The sequence below is a fragment of the Strongylocentrotus purpuratus genome, unplaced genomic scaffold (genome assembly GCF_000002235.5).
Source record: "Strongylocentrotus purpuratus isolate Spur 01 unplaced genomic scaffold, Spur_5.0 spur5_scaffold_2, whole genome shotgun sequence".
In the NCBI taxonomy this organism is placed as follows: Eukaryota; Metazoa; Echinodermata; class Echinoidea; order Camarodonta; family Strongylocentrotidae; genus Strongylocentrotus; species Strongylocentrotus purpuratus.
In genome coordinates, this window is record NW_022145605.1 from 33,348,739 (window position 1) to 33,360,482 (window position 11,744).

The window sequence follows — 11,744 nt, forward strand, 5'->3', positions numbered from 1 at the left end:
AGTGTATAGCAAAATGGAGCTCTATATAAAATCAAGAGCAAAAACAAGTTTGGGTGATTGGTACATTTGAATCATCTTTGTCCTTACCAACAATATATTTCAGGTATGACGAGAGAAAGATTTTGTATCACTGAACCACTTTGTAGGCTGCCAGCGATAATCATCTGAGATTTTCAGGAACAAAGCAGGGTTCAAAAGGTACACGTACTTTCTCTCTTATCTCTTTTAGGCTTCGTTGGGCGGAATCTTCGTCCTCGGGGAAATAAACGCCTAACAAATAATTTAAAAGCGGAAGTATCAACATCATAAAAAAAACAAGTCAATGTACTTTTGGAAATCGTGATCATTTCATTCAAATTCGCAGGAATTCGCAGGAAGTATTTGTACACACAAAAATTCATTCCACAACGAGAGTTCCTTAGATGGGAGTCCATTAACTTTATTGAGAATATTAATCGTTATTGAATAGACACTATTTTGGATTAACAAAGCGCGTGTTCTATGTTCATCATTCCATTTTGCAATCACTCTCTTCGAGCTAGACCGCATCATTTCCAATATAAAGATGTGATAGTAATGGCTTTTCCGGGAGGTGGATTTGTCAATAAGCGAAAGTGCTTGTAAAGATGAATGAAAGTTAATGCTTGATTAGATGACTGGCAGTTGGCATCCGGTATAATTATAATGACGGATGAAGAGTCGAGATTCTATAAGGGGGGGGGGGGGGAGCTGGGAAGGGGAATGGGGCTCTACCCCCATTTTATAAATTCAAGCTCTACCTCCATAACAAAAATCTTCTAGTAGTACCGCGCCTGGGGTTGAATTGTTTGATTTCCCACCCCAAAAGCCTTGTTCTCACACAACAAGGGGGAGAGAGAGAGAGAGAGAGAGGGGGGGGGGGGGGCAATTAATAGAAAGCTTATATATCGTCTTTTCTTATCCAAAAGAGCATTAAATCTGTATCAAAGCATATGAGATAATGCCCTTCTGGCTCAAAACAGACAATAAACATGCATGGATGCTTATTTGAGAGTACAAGTAACCCAGCGAATGAATCATGTCCGAACGATTTTAACGTGGAGAGAAAAAGAGTAATATATTATACACCTTAAGGGATTGACAACAGATAAGTAAATACTGTCTAAACCAACATAATTATAGAAACACAATTAGGAAAGGAAAAAATAGGTATACTCCTAGAAACTACCCCCCCCCAAAAAAAAAAGAAAAAAGAAAAGAAAAAGTGGACTAAACGAAAACTTAACTAGCTGCTGGTGCCACCCTAAAAAGACAAAAAATAGTAAAACGAGCTCAGTTAGCTTCACAATCCTATATACATGCTATACATAAATAAGTGAGTATGCTTTCTTTGTTTGTTGCAAGCAGCTACTTATATTCCATCGATATATTGCTATATTTAAAACATTTTTTTTTTTACCGTTTCATGAATGGAGGAGTCTTAGATTGTTGACGTATTTAACCCTTGAAACCATATGCCGTAATTAGAAAGCAAGCCTTTTTCTATTTCCGCTAAATTGTTTTAATCATGCATGCATCATTGATATAACCATTGCAAATACGTTTGTACACAACCCCTTTATGACACAAATCAACTACTTCATCAGTAATAATGTTGAGAAAAAAAAAAAAATCAAATTATCCGGACAGTGCAAATGAAAGAGGAAGATACGTCATAGAGATATCAATTTGTGTTTCGAACAACAACAACAACAACTATAAAATTGGCACATATAATAGTGTCAGTGATATATATATGATATAACATTACCGTTACACTCAATTAATTAACAATAACAACAATAACATCGGTACTAATAACAGTGGCAGCGATAAATATGATACAATATCAACAATAGTAATGAGGCATTTAGGAGCACTTTGAATTACCTTAACACTTATTAATTAACATCTTAGATTTTACATGTGTTTAACTAATGAAACCGTTTGCCGTAGCTAGAAAAATTAGACATTTTCCATTTCCTCTAAAATAGTTTAATCATGCACATAATAATATCGAATATTTAGGAGCGCTAAACACAATAAGTACCATAGCGCTTACAAATACAAATATATGAAAAGAGGACAAAAAAGTACAGTACAGGAAGTGTACCAAATAGATCATTGGGGGAAAAGGTGAGTTTTGAGGGATCTTTTGAAGGTGGCAAGAGAGGTAATTTCCCTTATGGAAAGAGGGATGCTGTCCCATGTCTTTGATGCCGCTACTGCATACTCTAGATATAGCATTACCGTTTTACGCAACCACTTTATGAAACAAATCGTATATACGTCATAGAGTTGTCAATCTGTGTTTCAATGATTACAACAACAACAACAATGAAATAAGTACTCATACCATGACAGTGATACAAATGATATCATATTAACAAAAGTGATGAGGTATTATATAGGAGCAATGTGGATTACCGTAACACTTAATTAATTAACACCTAAATCTATTACTTCTAAGATAGTTACGTCTACGGGGATCTTTGAAAGGGGAATTCATATATTTATTTTGAGTTGATTTTTTCTTTTCAATTTTTTTGTTGCAATGTAATTCTGTACCATGTTTTTTTAGTTGATATAAAGAAATACATTGAAATCAACATTGAATCTCAATTTCGTCTGCAATGTACAAAGACAAATCTGTGCGAAACGTAGTGATACAAGAATATACACATTTTAAACTATACAATAATCATTATAATAGCATCCAGAGTTCTACCACCATAATCTATCGCCATACTTCATGCCACTATACACACGAGCTTATTATTTGCACCCTATTTCACACCAGCTGTCTGATTTCAGTTATATTTACACAAACATGGCGAGTAAATTTGATTTCAATTAGTCAGACATTGATTCGTTCCGCTTACGGTTGACAAGGAATGCACGCCACTACCATCCGGATGAACGCGGCGATTTCGGCACGTAATTCTAGCCCACCATCGCCTAAAAACAAGCCGAAACTCACTCTTGCGCGCGTAAATAACGGGGTTAAATGCGCTGTTGAAGTGACTCAAAAGAACAGTTAAGTTAAGGAGATGTTGGTTGATACCTGGGACTATACCAAAAGCTATGATGCTGTCTAGAGTGAATATTGGACACCATGTAAAGAAGAGAAAGAGCATCAGAAAGCAAAAGAAGATCGCTTTCTTGCGCTCGGCTTCGACTCGTTTGAATGAATTTGGAACGCTGCGAGCGCTCCCATCCTTTTTATTAACATCATTATCTTTTCTACCTATCTTCCCACAATTGTTGCTAGCGTATCCACATCCGTTGTCCTTCCTGTCGTTTTTATCAATGCTTGGTTGGCGTGAAATCCCCGACGCCAAAACGTCGGCCGATTTGTTTTTCGCATTGTCGGCTTCAGGGTGATCTTTACCGGTTGAAGGACCATTTTTTGAGGCGCCTTCAGATGGGGCTGCAACCTGCAGTCGGGTTCTTATCTTCTCCAAATCCTCCAACTGGTGCAGCTGCAAAAGAAAGAAAACACGAAGTTTTGAATTGATCAAAATATTCAAAATATATATGTACCTGTAAAAAAATGCATAATAGAAACAAAGTTTTGTATAATCGAAACAAATCTTTATCCAATGCCTAACTCTCTTCTTAGCACCTATCAAAATGCATCATTATACAAATTTTGTTTTGGTGCGAGTGTGTGGGTGTGTTTTGTGTATGTTCGTGCGCTCAGGGGGGGGGGGGGGGTTGTAGGTCCACACTTTACAAACAGAAAGTTGAATTTGAATTTGTCCTCCATTATCTAAATATACCTTTTTCCACTTGAAAACCGAATTCCCACACTACACGTGATAAAAATGATAAAGCGTAGATCTATTGCAAATGGAAATTTGATAAATGAAGCCCAAGAAATAACAAGTGGAGGTTAAATAGTAATAAATAATACTAATATAGAGTATTTGTAATGCCCCAACTCCACATGACTAATGTGTTCGAGGCGCATGGAGAAGAAAAATTATAAGTACACAAAAATACACACAAAAATACACAAAAATGAACAACGACATGTGAAAGTAACTCTAAATCTACTGAAAAGCCGCTTTGCACAAATGAGTTTTGAGGGCATGTTTAAAGCAATCTACACTTGAAATATAACGAATATGTTGTGGTAATTAATTCCATATAGGTGAGGTCCAGCTTGTGCTAATGATCGATCCCCCCCATGATTTCTTAGCTTTCGGAACAGCAAGCGATAGAGAATCGGATGATCTTAAGCGTCTGGGAGGATTATAAGGCATCAATCGGAGAAATACCTCATTATCATGAATAATATGAAATATGGTCAAAATAATCTATTTTTTCTGCTAAGCTTTAGCTCATTCACATAAGAAATTATATTTTTTGACGAATTCTGCAAAGTTAAATGGCTATGAATAACATGTTCATTAAAATTTTGCACCCACAGTCGTCTCAACGTTGATTGGTGAACATAGTGTGAAGCAGTCGTCAGGACAAAACTTACATGACCATGAACATTTTTCGGGTGGTATAACCAGAAACATTAGTTTTATTTAAAGGCAGGCTTTACTACTTGAGCTAGAAGGGATTAGACCACCCAGCGAGCCAGCGAGGTCACTGCGACAGGTGGCTATCTCATTAACTCAGCTCTCATTTAACATAAGAAAAAGAGGATCATGGGGGACCAACAGGCACCGATTGGGGAAGTTTTCTATATAGAGGGAGCAAGTAGCTACAAGTAGTACAGTGTGCCTTTAATAGTAATAATTATAGTGGGTTTTCTGTATAGCGCTCATGTCTGTCAGACTTAACACTGCTGGCACTTCAGAATGGCTGCCATCAATAATAGTCTCTTTTTTCACATCGATAATTCAAAGACATATTGATTAGGTTCCTTCTTCGCCTATGCGCAAGGTCGCCTTTTTGCCACACGCATAATTTTGTACAAATTGATGGAAGGGTCGTTTCCTGCAACACAATGGCTTTGCAAAATTACCGAATTTTGACATTGATCGGCTTCATGACAACCCTTTTAAAGGTACTATGTCCCTTTTGCAGCCAACCTCAAATTCTGTAGAACTTTGCAGGAATTATGAATATGTCATGTATGTCCTATCTGTGAAATTTAAACGTTAGCAGTGTCCTCATATTCAAATTATGCAAGGAAACCCATTTACTTGCTAGACTTCACTGTCAGACACTATTGAGTGACTGACTGGCTTTTTTCTTCTTTGGTTAAAATACATGAAAAGAGTTGTAAAGGGTACATGAGCATTTGTCTACATCAATAACCCACTTCTTGTGATGGCCAAGATTAAACTGATTGAATCTTTGCGCAGCATGAAACGTATTACCATTCAGTACAATTGTCTGAAAATCAAGACTATTACTTTTGGGCTCTATAGCCCTAAAGTCGATTTGACAACCAATAGTCGTTATTTTTCCACTTGAAGACATTTTCAAGCCCCACCTTTTTTTAGGGAAGTTCTAAATTAGTATTATCTTTTAAATGCAGTTGGAATTTAACTTTTTCATTTTTTTGGCCTGCAAATGGGACATAGTACCTTTAACACCAGTATTGAATAATCTTGCACTGAAAACAGTTAAGTATTTTTACAAATTTAAATATACATCATTTTAACATAGTTGTACATGACTATTGTGCAAGACATAGGAAATAGGAAATAGAAAACACACCACAGTTGGAGGTGACACAGGTCAGTTTAATACAGGGTTGAGGAAAACCAGATAAGAGAGAGAGAAGCAAATAGATGTAAATAGGAGAGAAAACTTCGAGAAAATTCAAAACTAATTGATGGTATTGAGAGAAAATTGAAGAGAGTGATACCTAAAGAGGTAAGAAAAATAGAGGTAATAGGAGATGGAAGAGTAAAAAAAATATCACCGTGATGACTCTGTTAAAGGTACTATGTCCCTTTTGCAGCCAACCTCAAATTCTGTAGAACTTTGCGGGAATTATGAATATGTCATGTATGTCCTATCTGTAAAATCTAAACGTTAGCAGTGTCCTAATATTCAAATTATGCAAGGAAACCTGTTTACTTGCTAGACTTCACTGTCAGACACTATTGAGTGACTGACTGTCTTTTTTTCTTCTCTGGTAATAACATACATGAAATGAGCTGTAAAGGGTACATGAGCATTTGTCTACATCAATAACCCACTTCTTGTGATGGCCAAAATTAAACTGATTGAATCTTTGCGCAGCATAAAACGTATGGCCATTCGGTACAATGGTCTGAAAATCAAGACTGTTACTTATTGGCTCTATAGCTCCTAAGTCGATTTGACAACTAATAGTCGTTATTTTCCCATTTGAAGACTTTTTCAAGCCCCACTTTCTTTAGGGCAGTTCTAAATTAGTATTATCGTTCAAATGCCATTGGAATTTAACCTTTTCATTTTTTGGCCTGCAAATGGGACATAGTACCTTTAACCATCCATGCTTTCATTCTCCTTAAATTGAAAGGTTTGTTTCCTTTTCGCCCAATATAGCTCACAAATTTCAAAAGGCGAAAAATGAGAAGGATCTCGTCATATCGTACGAATAAGTCCTCCACTCAGCATCAATTAAAAATCGAGTTCAAATTTGTATAGACATAAAGCTACCAGATACTGTGCATATTTGCGCAAATCATGAAGAATTGTAAGTAAGAAAATCACAGAATGCACTCCTTTCCATATCAAATAACTCAGGGAAGAATTTTATATAGAAAAATGAAGAGGAAAATGAAAGGAGTGAACCTTTCATCATTGAATAAGGAGAAGAAGAAGAAGAAGAAGAAGAAGTCAACTCCGACTGTGTAAGGGTTTTACCCCATTTTTTGAACAGCAAATTGGTCTTCTTCTATACAATATCGATAATTTGATCTATATAGATATCACTACCGGCATACTTTTTTTCTTGGAGGGGAGGGGGGGGGGGGGGGGGGGGGGGTTATGGTTGCTACCGCCTCTAAAGTTCCATGATAATAACAAGAAATTGGAATTAAGGGAAGGGAATGAAGATAGAGAGAAAGAAAGTAAGTAAGAAGGAAAGAAAGGAAGAAAGAAAGAAAGGAAGAAAAAAAGGAAAGAGGAAAGAAAGATAATTTTATTTTACTTTGTTTACCACTGCCACATTCTATCCTCGTGCTTAAGACATAAACAAATCCTTCCTAGATCAGCCACCTTAATTTTCCGGCTCATTACGCCATTGCTATTGTAATTGATATAACACACAGTAGGCCTAACACAATGTGGTACACAATTCAAGAGCAATGCAATTCACTACTTATAACATGTCCAAATCTGTGTTCATTACTCTCCCAGGTACCCGCTCACCTATGCTGTCAAATACTTGGTGCATTATAGTCATCAATTAAGAGGCGATAATGGCTTTAGTACACCTGAGATGTGTCTTTATTAAATTAAGTGTCATTGATTATTCACTGACATTCATCTATCTGATGGCACAGGGTTGTATAACGTTGTTGGGTGCATGCAATGTCATGCAAAATAAACAATGCCAAGTTGCCAACGTCATACTCGATTGTAGATGTCCTTTCGGGGGATATTTAGACAAGATATTACGCCTTCGACAGAAGAGAATGGCTAAGGAAATGATTATGGAGACAATATACAAGAGAAAGAGAGAGAGAAACAAAAAAGGGTAGTTGCACTATCAATTTGTAACATGATTGATGATTTAATAATAAATTGTTCCCTTGTGCATATTTTGTCTGACAATCTTCAGGTGTAAACCAAGGGTGTCGATTTGTATCCGTGGTTGGGGGGGATGATAGGTGCCAAAATATTTTTGGCAATGGATCAAAGCAACCAAGAGGTAGAAGCGTGTGGCAGGTTGCTACCCCTCCCCAAGCGCGTAGCCAGGATTTCATTTTTTTTTTTTTTTTTTTTTTTTTTTGGGGGGGGGGGGGGGGGCGGTAGTGAGCACGCGAAGCGCGCTCCCTAGGGGGTTGGGTGCAGGGATGAAGGAGTTCCCCCTCCTCCCCCGCGAAGCGCGGAAGCTCTGACGTTTTATTAGATTATTAAAGAAAGAAGACGATTCGATGTACCATTCTCGACTCTCAATCCTTGTCTAAATTCAGTTCTCCCCACCCTCCCGCGCGAAACGCGGAAGCTTTGATGTTTCATTATTAAAATTATTAGAGAAAGAAGACGATCCGTTGTACTGTTCTCGACTCTTAATCCTTGTCTGCATTCAGTTCCCCCCACTCCCGCGCGAAGCAGGGAAGCTTTGACGTTTTAAATAATTATTACTCTTATTCCTTGTCTGAATTCATTTTCGCCCATCTCGCGCGAAGCGCGGAAGCTTTCACGTTTCATTGAATTATTAGAAAAAGAAGACGATTCGTTGTATCATGTCCTTGTCTGAGTCAAGTTCCCCCCGCCCTCCCACGCGATGCGCGGAAGCTTTCACGTTTCATTTAATTATTACTCTCAATCCTTGTCTTTATTCATTAACGCCCATCCCTGCGCGGAACGCGGAAGCTTTCGCATTTCATTACATTATTACAGAAAGAAGACAATTCGTCGGATCGTGTCCTTGTCTGAATGCAGTTTTCCCCCTACCGCGCGAAGCGCGGAAGCTTTGACGGTTCAATAAATTATTACTCTTAATCCTTGTCTATATTCATTTTAGCCCATCCCTGCGCGAAGCGCGGAAGCTTTCGCATTTCATTACATTATTAGAGAAAGAAGACGCTCGTCGGCTTCGTGTCCTTGTCTGAATGCAGTTCCCCCCCTACCGCGCGAAGCGCGGAAGCTTTGACGGTTCAATAAATTATTACTCTTAGTCCTTGTTTATATTCATTTTCCCCCTCCCGCGCGAAGCTTTACCGTGTCATTAAATTATTAGAGAAAGATGACGATTCGTTGTACCGTTCTGGACTCTTAATCTTTTTTCTTCCTACGTCCTCTTCCTTTCTTCTCTCTCTCTCTTTTGGCCGGCGTTTTTTTTTTTTTTTTTGGGGGGGGGGGGGGGGGACCGCCCCCATTGCCACCCTGGCTACGCGTCTGTATCCTCTCTGTCTCTCTCTTCCACTCTCTACTGTTTTGCACTTTTTCGCTTCGCGCTTAACATTTAGCTCGTTATTTTTTGACGCTTCGGCTTAGCATTTGGCGCCCTGCATTTCTATGATGCTGTTGATTGAATAAATTGAATAAATTCATCAATTCCTGATGAAGCCGTATGACGAGAATTAAATATATTCTTGTCTCATATACGGTTGTCTCATTTACGTATGTATTATGAAAATGAGATAGCAACATGTGTATATTGATGGTCATCTTGCAAGTAATAACCATTAACTACTCCCATCTGGCTTTCATCATTAATTTTTCTCCTCATTTTTAATTTTTTTTATGGTGAATTATTGGGGGGGGGGATGATTGTACAGGCCATCCCCCACCTGAAATATTTGGGGGGGGGGGGATATATCCCCCATCCCCCCGGGATCGACACCCATGGTGTCAACAACGGATTATGCTAAAATATTCGCTGTTTGTGTCTAATCGGCAAAAAAGGAAAGACATAATGATGGACCCTCTAAACCACCATTTCATTTTTGTTGACAGCTAGCAAGGTGACTTTAGTCTAAAATATAAAAGAAAGAATCGGGATATAAAAAGGGGGAAAGTGCAAACAAGACATTTAGACTAAATGCTCCTTTAGCATATTAGGGAAATTAGCGATTTTCATGATTAAATTGATAGTTCTGTTTTATTTGGTACACATTTTAATGGGTTCTTTTGGTTATATTTTACAAAATTAAACTGGTTGTATTTACCAATCGTTTTGAAAGAGTGCACATAACGGTTGTCTATTTCTGGATTTTGCCTGTCTGAGAGTTTTCAGAAATCAAGGTAATATTTCCATCTCCCTCCCCTCGCCACTTAACAGATGTATGAATCCGTCCTTGCTTCTCTTTTAATAATTAAAATCAATTTATTTGTAAAATTTGGTTTTAATTGGAAAACAGCACATGAAAAAATCCAGAGGACCAATGCTGTCCTATTTGAAATTATACACCACTATAGATGTTTTACAGTGTACTTTACATAAACAGTTCGTAGTAATCAATGATATGTACAAATCTTCGTATGGCTTAAAGGAGAACATCAAACGCCAGACTGGCGATAATTACATATCGTGAAAAAGAACATTCGGATATTTTAACTGTATTTAAAACGATAAAGAAAAACTGGGAAGGTAAAAGAGTCACAGTATTAGAAAATAGAACTAAATGTGTGGAGGTAGGTTAAATCTCAAATGGACCATATTGTATGAATAAGAAATGTATATCTGAGGTACATGTATAATTATGTTGTTGTTGTATTGATCTTGTTGAGTTAAGAGGCGGTTATTCCGCATAGGTTATTAGTGTTTATCAAATCACCTTACCTGTTTTGAGATGGCCTTGAATATGCTGCGGTACATAATGCACATAGCGACAAACGGTGGTATCATACCGACAAAGAACAGGAAGGCCAGGTAGTCCATCCTGACAATCTCGATCAGGACACAAAGATCCTTGGTAGCATCACCGTTGTTCCAACCCATCGGCATGACCAAAGCCATGGAGAGCGGAACAGCCCAAGCCAGGAACACATGGAGTATCACCCGATTCGGGGTGGTGATGGTTGAATAGTGGAAGGGTCGGCAAGTGGCGTAGTACTGGTTGAAGGTGTGTGCCAGGAGAGAGTACATGGAGCACAGGTCGAGCAATAGGACGATGGTCAGAAGCGTCATGCAGAGGCCGTAGTTCCTTGGGTAACCGTTGAGGGCGAGCAGCAGGGAAGGAATACCAACAACACCCATGCAGAAGTCGGTAATTGCCAGTGAGACCAGGTAGGTGTTGGGTATGGTGTGGAGCTTCTTGGTGACAGCTACAGCTAACACTATGGTGGCATTACCAACGGCTGCACAGACCCCTAGGATCACCTCACAGGTGTAGTAAGCAATGGTCATCCATGGCATGGAAGGCACTTCATTGAGGCCTTCCTCAAGATCTCCCGATAAAGTAATCGTTGTAGGAGAAGAAAAACCCGGTAACGTTGTGTTTGCCATTTGATTTTGATATCTTTAACTTTGTGGGTATAATCAAGGTTCTCAACATTTATCTGCAACGCTAAAGCCTTGATTTAAATTGATTATCAAAATCAGTGATGAGTTGTAATCGTAGCGAATTATTTTGAAAGACAACTGGAGTATAAGTTATGTTCAGGGTTGAATGATATTTTGAATTGACCACGAAGTAATAATCAGTCTCCAAACATTCATCAAGCTGACGTATTCAGTTATAGTACCCAAAGTCGATTACAACTTTTGATTGATGAATATCGATGACTGTAATCTACGGCTGATAAGTCCATTGCAGCAGTAGGTATAGAAGACCTAAACCCTACTCAACGTTTTTTTTTTAATCGAATGTCATGCGATGCAGGTTGGCTAAGGATCGCTTTAGTCCCTTCATGTATTCTCCTGAAAACAATGATGGCACAATCTACAAAACGAGGATTTTCCAGTTTAGAATCAGATTAGAATACACTGTATTAGACGATCGCAGGTAACTATACCTTAGTCGTTTAAACCTAATATCAGTTCAGGTTCCTTAAGTTTAAAGGAATGTATCGGGACTATGCCACATGCTTATTGTTGCTTCTACACACCTTGTTTTTCGCTCATGCTCAGTGAGAATGAGTGCAAAAACATC

General features: G+C 38.3%; 1 protein-coding gene across 1 annotated transcript; it reads right to left on the reverse strand.

The window, feature by feature from the left end:
- Positions 1–1,264: 1,264 nt before the first annotated feature.
- On the reverse strand, positions 1,265–11,098 carry LOC100890905 (adenosine receptor A3-like). The gene is made up of 3 exons (XM_030991241.1): positions 10,433–11,098; positions 3,291–3,500; positions 1,265–1,282 (listed from the first exon to the last, which is right to left on the reverse strand). The coding sequence occupies exons 1-3, from the start codon at positions 11,096–11,098 to the stop codon at positions 1,265–1,267; spliced, it is 894 nt and encodes a 297-aa protein (XP_030847101.1).
- Positions 11,099–11,744: the final 646 nt, after the last annotated feature.